General features: G+C 50.0%; 1 protein-coding gene across 2 annotated transcripts in view; it reads right to left on the reverse strand.

Moving 5' to 3' along the window:
• The window catches only part of Rps6ka2 (ribosomal protein S6 kinase A2), a 225,531-nt gene that overhangs the window by 45,756 nt on the left and 158,446 nt on the right, over positions 1-21,329 (reverse strand). For both annotated transcript variants that reach the window (XM_023706495.1, XM_004646223.2), the window contains exons 4-10: positions 19,449-19,529; positions 17,180-17,259; positions 15,150-15,256; positions 12,374-12,411; positions 10,802-10,944; positions 7,487-7,557; positions 6,227-6,315 (exon numbers count right to left, since the gene is read on the reverse strand). In XM_023706495.1, coding sequence (XP_023562263.1) covers positions 6,227-6,315; positions 7,487-7,557; positions 10,802-10,944; positions 12,374-12,411; positions 15,150-15,256; positions 17,180-17,259; positions 19,449-19,529 — 609 coding nt within the window. The remainder of the gene's footprint in view (positions 1-6,226; positions 6,316-7,486; positions 7,558-10,801; positions 10,945-12,373; positions 12,412-15,149; positions 15,257-17,179; positions 17,260-19,448; positions 19,530-21,329) is intronic.

The raw sequence follows: 21,329 nt of genomic DNA on the forward strand, positions 1-21,329 counted from the left end.
CTCCTCTCTCCTCCTCCTCCTCCTCCTCCTCCTCCTCCTTCTCCTTCTCCTTGTTTTTTGTGGTTTTACTGAAGCACAAATAAACATGCACATGTCTAATCATTTTCTTCACTGTGCAGCCTGGCATTGGGGTTGGTGACTTGAATGGCTGGCTGGGCTGTTCTTTCCACAACAGCCTTGCAGTTCTTAGAGGAGACGTTGTGAGCAAGCTCTACGCAGTAAGACTTGTTGCACCTCAGCAGCACCTCCAGCTCCTTAGCATTGTGCACCAGGAACTTCTGGAAGTCACTAGGCAGCATGAGCTTTGTCTTTTTGTTACTTCCATAACCTATGTTGGGCATCAAGATCTGGCCCTTGAACCTCCTCTGCACCCTGTTGTTGATACCTCTGGGTTTTTGCCAGTTGTGCTTAATTTTGATATATGGGTTTGACTGGTGCCAGATGAACTTCTTGGTCCTCTTTTTGATGATCTTGGACTTCACAAGGGGTTTGAGGGCCACCATGGTGCCAAGTTGGAGATGGCTGCCACCTCCGTAAGCAACATCAAGGAAGAGGAGAGCATGAATCTTGACTCCCTCTGACCCACAGTCTTTGAGACACACATGCACCAGGGTCCTGACAAGCCAGGTTCTTTCTCCTTTCACTTGGCTGGTCACTGGCAATTCTGCAGTCCTAGAGCCAAGCCTGTCCCTCCAAGGTGACTCTTGTGAGTGCCCCTCGCATGGCTCTCTGGGATATTCTCTGTCCACTGTTGCCCTGTTGGGTGGGGAGGAAATTTTCCCTGAGCACCATGCAAAGGACTGGCTGAGGGGGCCAGGGCCACACTTTCTCTCCCTGCACCCGGGGCGGGAGACCAGCTTCTACTTGTTAATTTTTTTTTTTTTTCTTCTTCTGCTTTTGCCTTGAAATCCAGAGCTGGGAGAAATGGTGGAGCCCTAGGTAAATTAGATGGCACCTTGGCTTTGCTGTGGCTGTGATCTTGGCCAATTTCAGGAATCAGGGACAACATGCTGACTCTGAATGGTTTAGCTTTAGAGGAGAAAAGTAAATCTGGAGAATTGGAAATGTTTGCATGAATCCCAGTTTCCATAGTGAAACTGTTTTATGGGAGGAACACAAAGTCCTGCAGAGGGGGTGGGGTCAGGTCACATGCTTCTCCCAGTCCCTTAAGGGCAAGGCAGGGACTTACCATCATTTGCAGGTTGTTACCACTGCAGGGACAAGTTAGGGTAACATTTTAAATCAGTTATCACCCCGAGGTGGTAAGCATTCTTAGCACAGGTGGCTGTGTCAGCCTTGAAACTTTCAGTGTGGAGTCCCCATATTTGCCTGACTACAGGACAAGGAGGGGGGAGAAGCCAGATGTGACGGGCTGCCCACTGCTCCCAGTCATGTGACTACAGTGGGGGCTTGGGTGGGGCCAGGGCTGCTGTGGTATGCATGGGTGTCACAGCAGGCATGAGGTCTGGGATGCTCATGGTGGGAAGGGGATGCACAGAATCCTAGGCTGTTAGAATTAGGCAGGCTTAGGGGCCAGGGAGATGGCTCAGTAGAATAAGCGCTTGCCTGGCAAGTGCAAGGGCCTGAGTTCAATCCCCAGTTCTGCCGAGGGGGGGTGGGGGGGGGAAGAATTAGGCAGGCTTCCAGGGCTGTCCCTTGACTGAAGTGACAGTCCCCAGCAGGTCTAGCTTGGCCTCAGGTCACGCAGACAGCCTGGCCATTGTGAGCATGGACAGAGGCCCACATCATGGGCACTATGGCTGCCGGGGCCACTGTGCTACCCACATCTGCTATTATAGCAAGGCAGAGAAGGTCCTGCGACACCACCAGGAAGTTGAGTGTGCACCTATCCTCCCCTCAGGAATCTCAAAGAGTTGGGAACACTGATTCCTCACCCCAGGGCCCAAATCCCTTTCCAGTAGCATGAGCACGAGGAGCAACACATCCTTGCTAAGTAAGGATTTGGATTGCTCAGCCCCAAAGCCCCCAGAAAGGACTGCACAGGGAAGCAAGGGCAGGTGGAGACCCTACCGCGGCCAAGCTTCTCCCTTTGCTCTCAGAGGTCTCAGGGGGCCCGAGGGCTCACACCAGAGTCTGCTGAAGCAGTTTCACCATGATGGCTGGCGAGAGGTCAAGGCAGATGAGACTGCTGGGAAGGCATGAAATGCCCACCAGGTGAGAGTGTGACCCTCGGGGGCCGAAGCACTCTGAGGACACCAGGGGACCGTGCAAGGCCCGCGCTGTGCTGCCTCATGGCGGGCACTCTCCACACACCCTTGCTGTTATCTTTTCTGCTTTCTCTCTGGACAAGGAAATTGGAGAGTGAGAACAGGAGCACTGACACCTGGACTCTGACCTGGCACCTGGCATGTCAGAATCAGGAGGTTTGGGGGTGTCCTAGAGAACACTCACATGCTTCCCTTCACTCCAGCTCCTGCAGGGCCCAGTAGGGGCTCGGTGTGACCCAGGAGCCAAGGTGGGAAGGTGACCCCGCACTGCCTCTGCCCTCTTGGCGCTCACTCCCAGCACGTCTGGCTGCACTCACATCCAGCCTTGTTTGCCTGTCACTCCAACCACAGACACTTGTTTTCCTGCCTTTCTTGTAACTAGAAGTGCCAGGCGACCATTTCAGTTGGCAAGAAGTGTAGGAAGGCTCAGGGGCTTCCTGAAGGGCTTCACGTCCCTGATGAGAATGCAGCTCGCGCATCCATTTCCTCCTCTTCCTGCCTTCACTACAGATGTGATGCTTGCAGCTGGGGAAGCTATTTTGTGATCATAAGACAGCAAGCATGAAGATGAAAGGATCATGAGGAGGCTAAGGATGTAAAATCAAAAGACAGCTTTTGATAACAATTGTTCAGCTGCCAAACCAGTGTCTATAACTCATCCACCACCACATGATTTTTTTTAATCTGAGAAAAATAATCTGCAGTTTGAAAAATTGAATTGAATTAAAAATTTGAAATTATTAAAAAATTGAAATTATTAAAAAATTTGAAGCTATTAAAAAGATACTAAAAATTATTGAAAAGTTCTTTGTAGCAATTCTTATGGATACATATCTTTTCTAAGTGAATGTGGGAGTTTCTCCTTTTATCACCTTTGCAATATTGCCATGAAGATTGAAATCATGATGTCACCAGCATAGTCTTCATGATTATTATTATCCTTGTCCCAGAGAGAAGCTAAAGCTCAAGAAGAGCAATGGCTTGTTTACCTGGCTCAGTAGAAGCCATGCAGGCAGAGGCGTCCGAGGCCGCCTCCCACCCTCCTCCCCACTCTCCTGTCAGTATCTCAGGGTCACACTGGGTGTGGCCACGCTCTTGCTGGGCAGTACAGACTGCTCGCAAAGGGGCAGCATAGAATTATAGCCAAGGTGCAACCAGTTGGGGCCATCATTAGGGAGAGGCAGACCAGGCCTCTCGGCTCTGCAGAATTGTGAGGCTGCAGAAATGAACACAAATCCCAGCAGAGATGTTCATGTGCACTTTGTGGTGGCCATGGTGTTGTAAATCAGTGCACTCTGGCTGGGCTGGGATCCGCTGGGCTGGGAGCTGGGACCCTAATGGTAAGACCCGGTGGCACTCCGACCCAGGTGTCAAGTCAGAGGTGAGCAAATAGGATTTCTGAGGGGACACAGGGACAAGTCCAGAGTTCTGCAGTGACTGGCTTAGTTGAGGGCTACAGTTATCATCCTAGTTTGTATCTGGTTCAAAGTGCAAATGCTCAGGAAAGATGGCATCTCCCGTGTCCATCTCCTCAGGCAGCGTGGTGAGGCTACCAGCTGCCTGGTAGGCTGAGTCTGAACTGAGATCTGCAGTGAGATCGCAGCTCCTGGGCACAGGGTCAGACTTATCTGGGGCCTGTGTGGCACCACTGCTGTTCTGTACACCTCCCTCTTCCTGGGTGCTGACCTGCAGCAGGCCCGGAGCTGGCCTGGACTCTGAGAGGTGAGCCCTCAGTGACTGTATTTGTCACTGCTGGGAATCTGGGAGCCAACACAAGAAATTCCTAAACACAGTTCATAGTGCAGACAGCAGAGCAGGCAGTACTGCTTGCCTCCCAGATGCAGGATGACACTGCCCTGCAGTGGCGTCACAGACCATTAGTCCCACCAGGACAACCCTGACGTGGCTTTGGGTTGGTGAGTCCTCAGATGGGGCCTTGGGTCCTGCCTGGGTTTTGTTCCAGGAACAATACCTCGGGGGGCTTATGTGGAGCCCACAGTTCTCCTGCACTGCGGATCCAGCCTACACAGCCTCAGGCCACTGTATGCGCTTCAGTCATGACCATGGGTCCATGGGCCCAGCCTTGTGATCCACGAGGGCCCCTTGTAAAGGGCTCACAGTGTCCTACTAGCCAGTGTTAATCATGTGTACTGGACTGGCCCAACATCCTCGTCACAGTCACGATGCCACATTTGGGGCTTTCAGAAGCTCAGGCCTGGGGCAGCCTAGCCCCATGACAGGCTGCCCTCTCTTCAGCCCACGTTAGGGAAAAAAGGAGGAAAAACCCAGAGGTGCAAGCTCAGCAGGACATGTTGGTCTCAGGAGAGCACCTCCCTGGCAGAGCCTCCTTACCAGGAGACCGGCCCTCTAGGGGACCTGCCAGTGAGTCACAAGTTGGTAGGGAGGCGTGGCCATGGCTCTTGGTGGCTAGAAATCAGAATGACTACAGGAGATGTTGAAGGAATCTGACTGCTGCCAAGCTGGCCAGAGAGCCCTGTAAACCCTTCTCTGGAACAGCTGCACCCAGTGACTCACACCATTATCCACCCTGCTACTGATACCAACCCATGTCATCATTCATTCCTGCGGCTAATACCTACCCTCGTCTGCACAGTCCCAAGCTTCGTCCTTGGGCAAATATGCTTGGCAGGCAGCCAAGACCCCTTTGCTAAACTCCCTGCCCTTCCTCATGACCCTGTGAAACACCCCATGGCCTATGCGAGAGCTACTGGCCTGGTCTCCAGGACCAGCGCAGTCCCTCTCAGGTTTGTTCTGAGACCAACATGTCCTGCTGAGCTCGCTCCTCTGGGTTTTTCCTCCTTTTTTACTGACAAGCATGTCACTGAGAAGCTTGTGAAGTAGAAGTTTTAAATACTCAGTTATATGCAACGGTCATTAAAGGTAACAGTGTGGAAACTTTATAAAGGTTATTTTGAAAATAAGCCAGCAAGAAAGAACAACTGTGTGAAAGATAAAGCCTAGATTATAGTTGGAATGTTCATATATTTAATAATCAGAGGATAATACCAGTAACCCATAACAATATAAATTTAGGTGAACTATTCAATATCTTAAATGCATAAACATTGCCGAAGTTGTTTAACTGCCCTCTTCCTGAGGTCACAAAGTTTTTGCTCATAAAGGATCCTTCATATTGTGAAATGTTCAGAGGGAGCAGAATGGTACTTTTGATATTAGTCTTACTTTTAATAACAGAGGAATAATAAATTAATGCAAAAGTTCTCTGAAATTAAAGCTAATATGTGAAAGAAATTTAATGGGGTCTGAGCTTCCTGTGGGGTTGGGCCATGGGAGAAGAAAACCTAATTATTTTTATAAAAATAGAGTATTTCCTGATTTAACTTTTGCCTTTCTTTCTCAATTGTCTCGCATCTATGAGGTTGGTTAACCGACAGCAGTTACTTTGTTCCTTGCATTTATTGTGCAATGATGCAACCTGGGTGGCACCCTGTGCTCCCGCAGCCTAGGACGGAATCACAGTGGGCCTGACCTGGGACCCCCTACAGGCCACCCAAGGTCTCCCCAGCACTGGGAAGCCCCTCCTAAATGGTCGAAAGAAGAGAAAGAGAATCAGCGTAGTTAATGCTGAGGCAAGCCTGGATTCCAATAGCTGTTGAGCTTCTGAAGAGGCAGGAAAACAAAAGTGGCTTTTCAATGATTTTGTCCTCAGTTCATGGAGTTGCAAAAGTAAAGAGAGTGAAATCAGGAGGAGAAAGTGCCACCAGTTTGTGTTAATCCCAGTGACTTCTGGAAAACAGTTTACAATGCTTTGGTGGGACTACATGTTTAAGAAATCCTGACTGGGAGCTCAGGCAGTGAAGGAAAGCATTTCCCCCCTGCCCAGGTCCCTTCTGTGTGTAATGACCCCAGCCAGTCAAGATGCTAAAGTCCAAGTGGAGCTGAGGCAGTGCCTTCATGTTCCCAGGGGATGGGTGGGGGGTCCATGTCCCCCTGGGAGGGGTGTCACCAGCTCTTACCCAGTCGGTTGCAGGGGTTCCTCTTGAAGAGGGCTCTCAGCAAGCTCTGGGCCTCCATGCTGAGGAACTGCGGCATCCCCAGCTTGGCTCTGAAATACAAGCACACAGGGCGAGAGGGGGGTCACTGAGCGCAGGGGTTTCTTCACTCCTCTGAGGACCTGTTCATTCTGCACTGGCAAACCTCAGAATCAGCAGGGCTGCAGAGCCCCAGCTTTGACCTTAGCGCTCTTCTGCCCTTTAAAAATTCTTGAAGACACCAAACAGCTTTGGCTTATGTGGCTTGTATCTATGATATTCATTATGTTAGAAATTGTGAGTCCAAAATTCTTACAATTATAATTTAATAATTCATTTAAAGTATAATAAAAAGATTAAAATAGCAATAATGATTCCATTAGCGCCAACAACACTTTCAGTGGCAATCAGCTACAGTTTCCCAAACCAAGACAGAAGGCCTCTAGCAGCTAGTGGTGCCATCCGCGCTCAGGTGGGTCTCTTCCTGGCTGAGCACAGCTGCGCTCTCACCTGCCCCGACAGCAGACTGCTGCAACAGTGTGAAGGCACCTGGGGCAGGAGGACTGCACACCCAAGGAGGCTCTCCGTGGCGGGGCTCCCTGGCCGACCCCGAGGACCCAGCTTTGGTGTCCCCCTCAGAAATCCCACTGCCCCCTGATGATGGCAGGAGTCTAGCCCTGAACTTTCCAGGGGAATTATTCCAGCTGTAAAAAGACTAAAGACTGTCCTCCCCTTTCAAGTCCCAGTGAGCATCTCAAGCAGCACGGCCATAGTCATAGGCATCCCACAGTAAGCCACTTGCTAGAAAACTAATTAAATAAAAGGACAGCATCCTAGCTTGGCATACAGGCCCCCGCTCTCAGGTTTCCTCCATCCATCACTCATTCCCTGTAAAGAAGAACAGAATTTACAAAAACTTAACTGGCAGCTTCTTAGGTGCCTCCGAGTTTACAAAAGCCCCAGAGCAACTGCAGCAGAGTGCTCGCTGCAGTCACACGGACAGATCTACGAACTTCTCCACCTAGTAGTACTATTTCTGCTGCCCTGCTCTGCGGAGACATACTGACTTGGAGTCCCAGCCACCTGGCTTCTTGCCCTTCTGTGGCCCTCACGCCCAGCTCCCATCTGGCTGTTGTGCCTGGGAGGCTCTGAGGACACTATCAGTGCACTTGGATGAGAAGCCACTCCCTTCAGGCCCACGACCAGTGATGACAACTTGCACTCTGGGGTGGCTGCCCTACTCACTTCAGGATGAGGGCCATGGTCTCCTTCCGGTCCTTCCCCTGGAACGGCAGGGAGCCAGTGAGCATCTCGAACTGCAGAGTAACACAGAACAGGATGAGTTGGTTCCTTTCCCCCAAAGCTCAGCCTGGCCCCTGTGGGGTGGGTCACCAGGGGAGCATGGTCTCCGGCATTCACACAGGGAACTGGCAAACCATATGAGGCTTAGGGCCCCACCTTCTCTGCTGAGGGCCAGGGAGAGGCTCCAGCAGTAGCGATGAGGAAGGGAGAAGTTGGGGGCAGTGTTGCCCTTTCATGCCACCCGGTAGACAGTAGACCACTGGCATCTCCCAGATGCAGTCAGCGCACACTGGCTGGGGAAGCTGGAGGCAAGGGAGGACTGGGGGGCAGCCTCTGCTGAGCAGAGTTTCCTGCTCTCATCAGCCACCCTTGGCAAAACCAGGGTCGATTCCACGGAGGCAGCGGCGGCCTGGAATCCTGCTGTCTGAGAACATGCAGACTTTGACTCCTGGTGCGGGATGCAGGGAAGTCACAACAAGACGTCCCTTTCACATACCTAGAACCCTGAGTCTAGCAGAAATGTGCAAGGCATCTACCCTGCTCTGTCCTCATGAGAAGGAAGCCTGGTGCAGGTGTGTACACCGTCCCATTAGATCTGCTCTAGTCTTGACATTGTTATTTATTGCATATGTCTCATTCTCTTTGCAATTTATCCACTAGCATTTTTCCTTTGCATTATAGATATACTTGGAAATGGATAAAAGTAGAAAGACTAAAATCATCACCCTGCTCCCACAAAAGATATGCATGACCATTTGTTATCTCCTTCTAGTACTTTATTGAAGATGTTTTGTCTTGTTTCATTTTATTTTTATTTTTGAAAACCATAAATAAGGTTTTCCACACTAATTATTGATAAAATAATATAAATATAAAACTTTCTGCACTTAGTAGAAAACCTGTGCAATGTCATTTTACATAGGAACACACCAACACTAAACAGTGCACCTACTGCTGGGACATCTACTAGGGATGCTTTCAATTTGCTGTTAGTGTAAGAAGAACATCTGAAAGTTTTCCTGGACTGGCCAGATAGCTCAGCAGATTAAAGCACCTGCTTAGGCAGGCACAGGGACCAGGGGTAGATCCCTGGCCTGCAGCAACAGCCCCCATCCCTGGGGGCACCCTGAGACAGAGATTATGACTGGGTGTGGTGGCGCCCACCTGTAATCCCAGCGTTTCAGAGGCTGAAAAACAGGAAGGATCACTATGAGTCAGATCTGTGTAGTGAGGCCCTGTAGACCCTGTACTAAATACATAAAAAAATAAAAGTTTTCTTAAGATTTGGAGGCATCCATATGATAGGATACCAGGAATGACATTGGAAGCTTAAAGAGACAATGCAGTTAAAACTTTATTAATATTACTCATCAGATTTCTGAAAACAAAATTTAGAATACTCCCTTCCCCTGCCCATGTGTTTCTTTTTTCTGCGACTAGGCCACATAGGAAGACCCTACCGTCTATGAAGCCCCAGGATACAGTACAAGTAGGTACTTAGTAAGTTTGTGACAATGACACATTATTTGAGTGGCCTACACATGTTCTGGCACTTTGGCTTCATTTCCAGCCCCCTTCAGGGCCCCCATGAGGAGGGGATGACTTCTGTACTACTGCTCTGGAGGGAGCTTCTGGGAACTTTTCAGTCTGGAAGCATCTTATTACCTTGGTATGTATGATGAGCATCCTGGGACCCACGTGTGGTAAGACTTTTGCCCTGTGCCAGATAACAAAGGCTTCCAGAGCAGACTGGTCAAGCCCCAGCTTACCCTGGGGCCCCACCCTGAAGCACACATGTGTTGGGGGCACACCCCAAGTGATTCATGCACAAATCAATATCAAGTCAGGCTGAGGAAGCCTACAGAGGGACTTTGACTAGACCCACACCTGGCTTCACTGGGGTAGCCACGATGCTGCCAGGAAAAGGAATAAGTGACTACCTTAAGCAGTGGTTCTCAGACTCCAAGGGACATTTTCCAGGTCGGGAGGCGTGACTGGAGGTGTGGGTGATGCATGCACCCTCTCTGAGAAGGGAAGGACAGGGAGGCTGGCAAGCACACTAAAATGTACAGGATGCCCTACACCAAAGACCTTTTCAGCCCCAAACCTCCATAGGGCTAGGGTGAAGTCTAGCTTCAAAAGATGCTGGATGAACCCTAGACAATGGCCAGTGTGGGGCTCAGGCAGGACCCACCCAAGTTGCCCGGAGAAGGCTGGGGACAGTGAATGAGGAGACTCTTAAGCAGAAAGACATGAAGTCCCTAAGAGCCCCAGATTCAAATTCATTTATGGGTCAGTATTCTTAAGAAGAAAGCAATAAGCTAGTAATTTAATCTAAAATTTCTAAGAAGGAAGCCAGCTGTGCCATGGGTGGCTGGAGTCGGTGGCCGAGTTGTGTCTGCTGAATGGGCCATGATTGCCTACCATCCACGTCCAGTTCCAGGCTGGCAGAGAGTCTGGCCTACACAGAGGCCACACTGGATCATGAGACACTGTCCCACTTGGGTGGAGGAGGAGAGAGGAAGGGCCATTATGATGAGCACGTGGGTATGGGGGTGGGGGACTGTGGCAATGGAGTTCCTGGTCTCAGTACCATTTGATTATAAGCTTGTTCTGGGAAGAATGTTCTTTTCTAAAAGTAGATGCAAAAATGTTTAATTCTACGTATACTTTGGCTCATGCTAAATATTATAGTTAAAGTTTGAAATAAAAGTATCTTTCATGTGGAAATCATCACACCCCTTAGAAATCCTTGCGAAATCAGTGTTAAGTTTGGACCTTTAGTGCATTTACGTTGTTTTTCCTAAAGTGTATTTGGTACAGGGTCTCACTACACAGCTCAGATTTGTAAGGACCCTCCTGTTTTCAGGCTCACCAGGGCTGGGATTATAGGTGTGCCCCACCATGCCAGGTCTCGCACGCCAGGGGCCAGGGCCAACATGGCCTGTGGGGCCAGGGCTCGAACCCTCGACCCTGAGCTTGCCTGCGCAGGCGCTTAGTCTGCTGAGCTATCTCACGGGCCCTGTATTTGCATTCTTCATTGAATCTCATTTCCATTTTGTGACAGTGGGAGGCTGGGACGGACAGAGGAAGGCGCTTCCAGGACATGCTCAGAAACTCACTGTCTCTTCCTCATGCCAGAGAGTGGGGTAGGCTTCCCTCCCCTGGCTCCATGCTCTCTGGACCAACATGAGTGGGACAGTCCACCTGGGGATGCCTGCTTCTCTGCCCAGGAGGCTACTGAGGACAAGCCGTTACCATCAGCACTCCAAAGGACCACCAGTCAGCGCTCTGTGTGTGTCCACGCCGATTCACCACCTCAGGCGCCATGTACTCTATGGTCCCGCAGAACGAGTAGGCTCTCTTGTCATGGTCGATAGCCTCCTTGCTCAGGCCGAAATCTAAATGTAATCAAACCATAAGGCATGGCCTCAGACTCTGAGCGGATAAAGGGCTATGCCTAGGCAGACCCTGTCACTTGTCAGTGTTGCCAAGGAATGGGCAAAGGAATGACTGACCCACCCCTTCCCTCCCTCCCACTCAGGGGCAGCAGAGCCCTGCTGAGGGTCACACCAAGCCTAAGCAAACATGCAGTGTGGCTGCTTCCTGAGGCTCAAATCCACAAAGTGGGCTGGTTGTGGCTTGGTAAGGTTGACAGGGCCTTGCAACAATACTAAGACCAGCTTCTTGGTGGCTGACATGAAGTCCCTAGAGATCCCTGTCCACCCGTAAGTACCAAGGGGCCTCAGGACCCCACTGAAGGTTGGGGATGCAGGCCTGAGGTGCATGGAGTTGCTCTGGTAACATAGGAGGGAGGCAAGGGGAGGGATGCATGGCTCGGGTGGGAGGTTCCTGACTGGCAAGGTTGGGAGCCTAGAGAGCCTATGTTGATTGTGAGGAAGAGACCAGGCCAGGGCTGGGGGGTGGGGGGGCAGAATGCAGGGCCAAGAGATGGCCCCGTCTGATGCCCAGACCCTGAGGACAGGCAATTTCACAGCTGGGACCCACTGGTGTGCTTAAATATCTGGAAGTAGGAGATGGTGGTGGATTATCTGGTGGGCCCAAGATTACCACAAGAGCCTTTGTGTGAAGGAGAGGACAGAATTCAAGGACAGAAATGGGAAACTTGTGCTTTGCTGGTATTCGGAGTGGAGGACAGGGCTGTGCCAAGTGAAGGGGCAGCCTCAAAAGGCTGGGAATATAAGGAAGGGGTTTCCCAAAGCTTTGGCGGGCATATAGCCAGTGGATATCTTGCACTGACTCCTGTAGGACTTGTGGCCTCTGAAACTATAAGATGATCAATTATTTGTGTTGTGTTAGGGTGCTGAGTTTCTAGTGATTTACTACAGCAGCCAAAGGAATCTAATACAGTGGGGAGTTGTAGCCTAAGATGGTGTTTTCTGTTTGGCTGAATTTGCTGGCAGCCACGTGGTGTAGATGCAAAAGGGAGACAGGTAGGGAGCTTCCACTCAGGCCGGGGCCATGGCTGGGGATGTGGTAAAAGCCACAGGACTGTGGCAGTGCTGTAGGGTGGGGTACACTACTGAGTGACCCTGAGTCTGCCTGGGGGCAGCACTGGCTCGGGGTCACCCTGATTGATGCCCAGCACAGATCCCGAGAGAGGCTCAGACAGGGGTGGGAAGAGCCTGCAGGCTGCCTGCTCTGTGAGCGCACAGCACAGCAGCCCGTGTCCTTGAAAATCCAGCCACATCAGAGATGGACAAATGGCTGGCAAATGCCTGTGGGACAAAGGCAGTGGCTTTGACATAGTCTTCAACTTTGTGAGAACTGAGATGAAGTCACCGAGGAAGACTATTATCTCTTACAAACCTGTGATCTTGATGTGCCCCTCTTCGTCCAGCAGGATGCTGAAAGAAAGGGACAGAAAACACAGGCTTAAGAGAGACTAGCCCTGCCTGCCCCATGCATGGCACGTAGAGTTGGGTCCCCTGCAGCTTGAGCTTACTGCACTGTACCACCTATTGGGTGTGGAGGGGGGTTCCCAGATAGCCACCTCTCTGTCCCACAGCCTCTGCCAGTCCAGGAGAGTAATCAAAGCTTCTTGTTCTTGAGCTTGGGTGCTGCAGGCTTGAGACTTTCTGAGTCCCCCGCAAAGGGCTGGGATCAGGCAGTACCTGGGAGGTCCTCCATGCCTGGAGTCCCCCAGTCTCAGATTTTAGAACCAATCTTGGCCCTTGGATGGGTGGGTGCACAAACTTGGGCTTCAGAAAGGAGTCTTGTGGGGTTCCTCAGGTGTCATCTTATGATGAGTCCCAGTCTCAGTAAGACAACTCCCTCAGGTGCTGGTCTGGTTGCTGTTCAGCTTTGTCACACCACAAGTGACAGCTAGCCTTGCTATCCCTGGTGGTAGAGTCCTGGTAGGTGGACTCCTTGTGAGAGAATGGAGGGGGCTCGGTAAGGTTGGGGTGTGAGGATACCCCATCAGGCCATCTCCTTTGGGCTGCAGGCTGGAGCTGGGATTATGACACCTCCAGACCCCAGGTTTCCATCTACCCTATCTATTTTCTGGGCTGTCATTAAACCTGTGAGATCCTCAGAGATAACAGCCCAACACTAGGGAGACAAAAGTGTGGGCTGGAGAGAAATAAAAGCAAAACTGTGAGGGATAATATATGGTGATTGTTTTTATTCAAAAAAGTCTGAGGAGTAAGGAAAGCACCACAGACTGCAGCCTGGGAGCCCACGAAGCTGTTGCGCTGAGGGAAGCTGTCCAGCCACAGAAAGGACCTCCCGTCTGCAGGTTTCCAGTCACCTGGCCCCCTTCCCTGGTCATCCAGTTCATGAGTTGAGTGGGGTCGTTGGGGGCTGGGAAGGGGATGCGGGGCTGGAGTGTAACAGGACAAGTTTCGGTCTACGGTCTACGGGCTCTGCAAGTGTGCCTAAGGCCGCTGCTCTGGGTGCTTCATGGTGGCTACAGTGGTAAATGTTATCTTATAGTAGTAACATAATTTAAAAATCTTGCCATGGGATTAAAGCATAATACTATTCTGTGGAAATGTGAAGAAGGGAAGGGTCCCAGAACAGTAAGATGATACGTTATAATTAAAGAGGAAAGTGTTGTATCCTTACATTATGATTATACTGTCTTTGCCCCCAAATCAAGCAACTTTCAAGACTCGCTCCCTAATGACTCTAATTGAACAACAAAGCCTTTCTCTTCATCCTGAAATTAAATAGTACTATTCTAGCTGCAAGGATCACTTTGACCTTTAAGAAAAAAACCAGGACTAGGGCTCCTTGCTTATTGCGTGCAGGTTGAGAGAGAGCCCCTTGCTCACTGGAGGCTGCAGGGTAACTACTGGGTGACCACTATGCCTGTGGGCAGGAGGATGGGCACTGCCTGCACAGGACTTGGCCCTCGGACTGGTCAGCTGGAGGGCAATTCACACGGGTCTGACCTCTGAGATGACCTTTGCAGATAGTGAAGTCTGCTTTGGAAAGCATCTTGGCCTGGGCCTGCTTCTGGAGGGAGACAGCAGCAGCTTGCAAGCTATGGCTCTCTGGGGCCATCAGAGATGTTCTGCTGAGCAGTGTCATGTGTCATGCGTGTGGGCAGATATGCCTCACCTATGTCACCTATCATCCAGGTACTTCCTATGAACGACAGACAGCCACATCTAACGAGCTAGGCTCAGAGATATTTGTCATTATCTTTATCTCAAACAGTGCAGGTGAAAGGAGGGACAAGCAGCAGGGGCTGGCATCTGCCCCGATCTTATGATCCCTTGGTATTGCGGCACAGACTGGGCTGTACCGATGTGTCCACGCCAGCTGGCTACACCAGGTGGGTCCTCCTCTGGGCAGGTGTGAGCTGTGGTCTCCAGGTGACACAGCTCCGCCTCATAGGTAGCGAGTAGCCTGTGTGAAGTCAGTGGCTTTGCCTCAGGACATACTGCAGCCTGGCCAGTGGAACCTAAAGCAACACCCACCGGGTCTCCTAAGTGGCCCCTGTGTGATGAGTTTTCCTCAGCACACAGAAAAGCACTCACAGTGGGAGCACTTCGGAAGGGTGCTAATATTTCAATTTAGACGAGATTAGCAGACTCCCCTAGAAATACCATATGGGAGATTCTGGCTGTGGTGGGATCTCGGCCTGGGGATCCCGAGGCCACTGTCTCTTGGGGGACCTGTCACTTATAAATGGATCAAAAAGTCAACCAAGAGGAGGCAACTTGGCCCTTTTCCTTGGTTTGTTGAAATAGCTGACAAGCTCCCTAAATCTGGAGCCAGGAGACAAGAGGGAGAGAGGCACAGACACATGTCTTTCTTGAAGTGCTCCTTAATGGCAGAGGTAACCTGTTTCAGACTGGGGGGAAAACATGGAACCAGAGCCATGGGCCCCCCTCCAACTTGCTGGGGCACCCACGGGCCTGTCTCAAGAACCTGGGCCTTGTTGCTCTCTGGCCTTAATGAGGATCAGGTGGGAACAGCCTTGGGCAGGAGCCACAATACAGCTGGGAACATTTCCAGGGTGGGAAGGTGGCATTTCACCCCACTGGATTACAACATGGGTCCATCCCAGCCCCCATCTGGAATGCATTTACTTAGGAAATAAGTAAGTGTGCTTCCACTTTCCCTCACTTACTTCTCAGGCTTCAGATCCCTGTAGATGATCCCCAGGCCATGCAGGTGGTCCAGAGCCAGGGCCAGTTCTGCCAGGTAGAACTTGACATCCTCCTCAGTGAACATAACCTACAGGGGAGAGAGGGCCCTGCTAGTCAGCTCCTTCCCCAGATGGCAGTTCTAAGGAACCCAGGAATCAGCCCAGGAAGGCACATGCAGCACAGGCCCCAGGCCTTCACCAAGGCTGCCCTGGCTTCTCTAATGGAGAGGTGAGTTTCCAGAGCTTCAGGGGCAGTGAGAAACAGACTTGGAGTCCTCAGACAAGGTTTCGTCTTTGCCAACTTGTGCCACTTGTCCCCCAGAATTGCTCGGCTCTAGAGTGTGTTTTGGGGTTCCTGATCTGAGTGCTTCTGATGCAAATTTCTCACAGCTCAGTGTGAATAACCAAGCCACACTGAAGGATGGAAGAGCAGTACAGAATGCAGAGCGCAGATCTCGCTTTTGTCCCTTTGTCCTTAGGCTCACCTTCAACTTGGGTTCACACAAAGTAGCCCTAGCACATGGCTGGCTGCCCAAAGAGATTATTTCTACCAACAGCAGCACATACGTGGTACTCTAAGCTGGAGAGGCTCCTTGGAGCGGGACTCATAGGTTTCAAGGGCAGAGGCTCTCAGATGGCTGGGACAGCTATGTGCGTAGTGGAGACCAGGTTGTCACTGAAGGGCCACTTCCAGTTGGGGCTGCAGCTTCCTGGACAGTGACTCCAACATTTCCCATCGTTGGACTCTGGAATCCTTGCTCCATTTCCTATGGGTTATGGGCACCGTTCCTGCCTGGACATTTCTTTTCTAAACTGACCAATTTACCCAGTGGGCTTGCCGACAGTCTAAACTGCCCCTGGTCAAATTCCCTCTTGACGGACTCTACGTCCTTTTGCTGGTGCTGTGGATTCTGTGCTCACACTCAAGGTGCCACCGTAGTTTTCCACTCATCCAAGTCTTAGTGTGGTCCCCAAATAAAGACAAGCAATTTACCTCCACTATGGGCCCCTGAAGGCAACCACAGTGTCCTGCATGTGACAGGATATGTCTGCGGCGCTCTGACCAAGAGAGCACAGGGGAAGTGCTTTTCACATTTCACAGCGCAAGAACCTGTGCACCCACAGGAGACAATCCCTGCCGTGTAGAAAAGGGTCTCACATGACTCCCCTGTGAGGACTTACAGGGCCTTTTGTGAATTACTGCTGCCTCCGACTAGAAAGCTTGCCCAGCGGGCACTACACTAGATGCTGACTGACAGCAGAGCCCAGGGGCTGGTTTCCTACAAACAAGATGGGCAGAGAGCAAATGGATGGGTGCTGCACCAGAAAGTGGCAGATGCTTGTCACTGGGTAGGCCCTGACCCAAAAGCTTTGTCCAGAACACAGAATGGACTCTCCTCACCCGGTATCATCCCCTAAATAAGCAGCCCCATATGTACCGTGTGCTATGGCTCTAGGGACACCTTAAAGTGGTGAGAGCAGCCCTTGGACCTGAGGACCCCTCAAGCTATGGGGGTCCCAGAGCCTCCCTGGCCTACTCAGCGGCTCCCTGGGAAGTCCCCAGAGGAGTGGCTGGAGAGGTCAGGGTTAACCCAGGCTTTAACAGAACTGACAGAGCTCAGGCTGTGATAATAGGCTGCCAGCTTCTGAGGCTGTGTGTGTGGCTGAATATCAGTACTCATGTATACATGTGTGCACACACGTATGCACACACACACATCCTACACCACGCACACACCACACACATCCCACATGTAACATGCACTACCCATCACATACCAACCACACAGCCCACACAACACATATTACACACACCAGACCACACATCTCACATACCATATCACACATAGACACCACATGTACATACCATGTAACACACATACACCATACACATAGCACCCCCCACACCATACAGCTATGTACACCACACCCTCACCCTCCAGGCCACCTCCCCTCAGATCCCCCAACTTTAGAACTACAGGCAGAGTTGCCCATGGCAGCAGGTGGCTCACCTCCTTGGACAACCTGGTGAAGAGGTCTCCACCACGCAGGAAGTCCAGGATCAGGTAGAGTTTTCCTTCCGTCTGAAAGGCTGCGGAAGGAAACACAGGTGAGCCCTGGACCGTGCATGGGGTCCCCGTAACAGTCTTCTTTGTCGTTTTCACTTCAGTTTCTCTTTGACTTATACAGGACTCGGTGACTTGCAAGCTGTCAACTTCAGAAGTGCAGGGGAGGCCAGGGCAGGCCAGGGACAATGAGCTCTGTGTCTCACTTTCCTTGGAGCCATGAAGTGTTTGCTTTCTTTGTTTTTTCCTCCTCCCTTTTAATCACAAAGGGATGCACAGAAAGAAATGCATTTCCTTATGCGAACTGTTCCCAGAGTCCCCATGGTTACTCAGTTGGGACAGCCGGGTTTCTCTAGGAAACTGACTTTTGCAGAGAATAGTTTGTGAGCACTATGTGAATGTCCTGCTAATGCTGAAGGGATGTCTCATTTATCCGCATGCCAACAACTCAGAGGGCAAGACAGCCTACCACTGGCCTTCTGCTCGGGCAGCCTTGGTGACTGGTCAGTGGAACTGTCTGTGTCACTATGATGAGGTCATGCTCCCTGGTCCAGTCGCCTTGTGTGACAGTGTGCCTCAGGTCACAGGCTGCCCATGTGACTCTTCTGCAAGGTGTAGTGAGGATGGGCCCTGCCCCACAGATTAGGCTCCCGCGCATGAGGACCAGGAGAAATCAGGGGTTGTTACCAATGCTGTGACAGCCAGGTAACCTGGGGAAATCTGCCAGGTCTGTTAGGCCGGTGGGAAGGCTTTCTATCTGGCATCTGTTTGTAGACACAAAACACAGGGCTGAACAGGGTCCTGATATTTGTGTACTAAAAAACATCTAACCTTCTAAGAGTAAATGCTGAAATCATAAATGTGGTGTTTACAACCAGGGCCTCTAGCTAGAAAACCCTTCAAGTATACACTAGAGGGGCCCAGGGAGATGGCTCAGTAGAATAAGTGCTTGCCTGGCAAGCACAAGGGTCTGAGTTCAATCCCCAGTTCTGCCAATATACATATATATATATATATATATATATATATATATATATATATATATATATATAATGTTAGATAATATATACATATATTAGATAATATATGTATTACAGTGTGGAGTATGGTGCATCCTGAGGCCACTTACAGAGGTAATGCAAAGAATCTGTTTAAAAGTTTGTGCCAGGTGTGGTGGCTCATGCTTGCAATCGCAGCTACTCAGGAGGCTAAGACAGGAAGATTGCAAGTTTGAGCCTAGACTGGACAACTTAGCAAGATCCTGTCTCAAAATAAAAAATAAAAAGCACAGGGTATGTAGCTCAGTGGTAGCATACTCAGGGGTCTGATCTCCAGTACCACACACACACACACACACACACACACACACACACACACACATCTAAGACACCTAATTCTTAAATTCTTCAGAAAAAATGCTCTGGGAACCACTTTAAATAACAAATAGGCCTGGGCTGACCCTGTTAGACCAGCAGCAGCTGGAGTGGTATGGGAGGACAGAGCAGGCCTCTGGAGGAGGCTGTGGGCATGGTTGCCTCAGGCTGGAAGGGACATGGGCCCCTTGGTTCCGGCAAGCATGAGCGCAGCAGCTTCCTTGTTCTTTCCTGTACTGGAGTCTCTTGGGGAGTAAGCTTTAGCATGGCGTGGTGACTCCTAGCTATCCTCTCATCCCATTTTTTAAATTGGATTTTTGCTTTTCATATGACATTGTAAATGCATGACCTTCACTAAATTATTTGCTCTGGCCCTCAAAAGATGGAAGTAATTGCCCACCTGGAGGAGCAGTTAGAAGTTGTGCTGAACCTAGTTTTTACAATGCCTGTCCTATAGCAATCACTTAAAAGACTGTTAGCACTGGGGCATAAAGAAATTTTTGGATCACAAAACATTTTATTTTGAAACAACACAAAATGTATCATGGTTCATCCAATCTAGGTCAGAAGACCTTTATGTTGATCAGCAGTGGTGACAATTTACAATAATGAACAGCCCCATCTCTGATTAGGTCGTGGGGATAAAAACAAGGCCTCTTAGTCTTTGAGAGAAAATAAATACAAAGGAGAATCGGGATTGGGGACCAGCCAGGACAGGATTCTGTGACACAGGGAGGACTCTCTTCTTCCTTATCTGTTCTTTTGTCCGGTTTCCTCTGATCTGGAGGAAGCTGCCCTGGGCCTCTCTGGCAGGTCCCGTTTCGCTGTGTCACTGTACTCACCATAATGCAGCTTGACAATGAAAGGGTGATTTACTTCGGCCAAGATGTCTCTCTCCATCTTTGATCTGACTCGGTCTCGGACTGCGGGACACAAATAAAAGGCTTTTCAGAAGTGGGAATTTGGAATTCTGAGGAACACCAAATACAAAATGTGAGCTAACCTAATTCCCCCAAGTTTGTATTAGGAACTTTTCTAATGTACACAAAACTTGGAGTGGCATAATGGTCACCATATATTTGCAACCTATTCTGAATGACTTCAGGCATGAACCATTTGCTTGCGCTCTCTCTCTCTCTCTCTCTCTCTCTCTCTCTCTCTCTCTCTCCCTCCCTCCCTCCCTCCCTCCTGGAAGGGAAGGGGGAGGGAATGTAAAAAGAACTAAAATGTGCCTTATATGTGTACCAGCTACTCACAATAAATGTATTCTTTATGTACTAATAAAAACATACTAATTAAAAATTGTAGCATTTTACAAAGTGCCTTTACACACATTTCCTAGAATAGGGAGAAGTTTTTTTATGTATTTGGTACAGGGTCTCGTTATGCAGACTGATCTCAGTCCTCCTGTTTTCAGCCTCCCCAGCACAGGGGTTACAGGTATGCGCCACGACACTGAGTCTCACTGGCCAGCTCAGCATGCCTGGGGCTGGGGCCGGTGTGGCATGTGGTGCCAGGAATCAAACCCTGGTCCCTGTGCTTGCCTAAGCAGGTGCTTACTTAGTCTGCTGAGCTATCTCACTAGCCCAAGGAGAGTTTTTCACATAACATTAACCTGGTGTCACATCTAGCAAATTATTGATCATTCCATGATATCATCTGACTTCTAATTCACATCGATCCCCAAATTGGGATCATTTTATAGTGCTTAGTTTTTTTCAACCCCTCATCTAGCCAAGGGTCACACATTTTATGGGTTGGCAAATTGTCTTATTTGCAACATTTACCTGTCATGGTCATTTTGACTTTGGAGAAAAGCCAGAAATCACATAGTACCAGATTCAGTGAGTAAGATGGATGAGGACACAGTGTAATGGGGATACTGGACAGAAACTGCCATGAGCATTTTGGATTAATTCAGGACAATAGTGCAACTCAAGACCCTCACCAAAGAGGACTTCTGGAGTCGCTCTGGGAAATGGCAAGAACGATGGGGTAACTGTGTTCCAGAGGGGGGGACATTTTGAGAGGGATCAATAGCAACATGTCTTTTACTATAGTACATTTTAAAATTTAAATCTTTACTGCATGTCTTGATCGTATCTTGTACACTTTCTTTTATTTTAGTGTGTTTAACGAATGACAGTAGTATTCTTGGTGATGCTCACCCCATCTCACGTTCAGCCCTCTGGGAATGTGACATAATTATTTCTGAGGTGAATGAGTCCACACACAGAAAGAGAACTACCTGAGGAAAAAGCTACTCTGCATTGCACACGCTAATTGTGCACCTAGGCAGCATCCAGTGGCTTCCTGCAGGCTGGAGGAGGAAAGGTGGAAAAGTCTTCACATATTCCTGCTGTGGCCAACATGGCTAGGTGCGACTGGACTGGGTACTGAAAGTCACCCACGGAGTGTGCTTGCAGTGTGTTCGCCTCAAGTTTTACTTAAGAAGCCCTTCCTGAAGGGCAGTATAAAATAACAGCAATAACAATAAAGTGACATAAAGGGCAGGCCAAATAACTCAGTGAATTAAAGCACCTGCAAGCAGATGCAGGGGCTGGGGTTCTATCCCCAGGCCTGCCACGCTGGCTCTGCCCCAAGGGCGCTCTGAGACAGTGATTGAGACTGGGCCTGGTGGCATGCGCCTGTAATCCCAGCACTTGGGAGGCTGAAAAGAGGAGAATCACTGAGTCTGATCTAGTAGTGAGACCCTGAACACC

This window comes from Octodon degus, unplaced genomic scaffold (genome assembly GCF_000260255.1).
Source record: "Octodon degus isolate 3935 unplaced genomic scaffold, OctDeg1.0 scaffold00261, whole genome shotgun sequence".
Lineage (NCBI taxonomy): Eukaryota > Metazoa > Chordata > Mammalia > Rodentia > Octodontidae > Octodon > Octodon degus.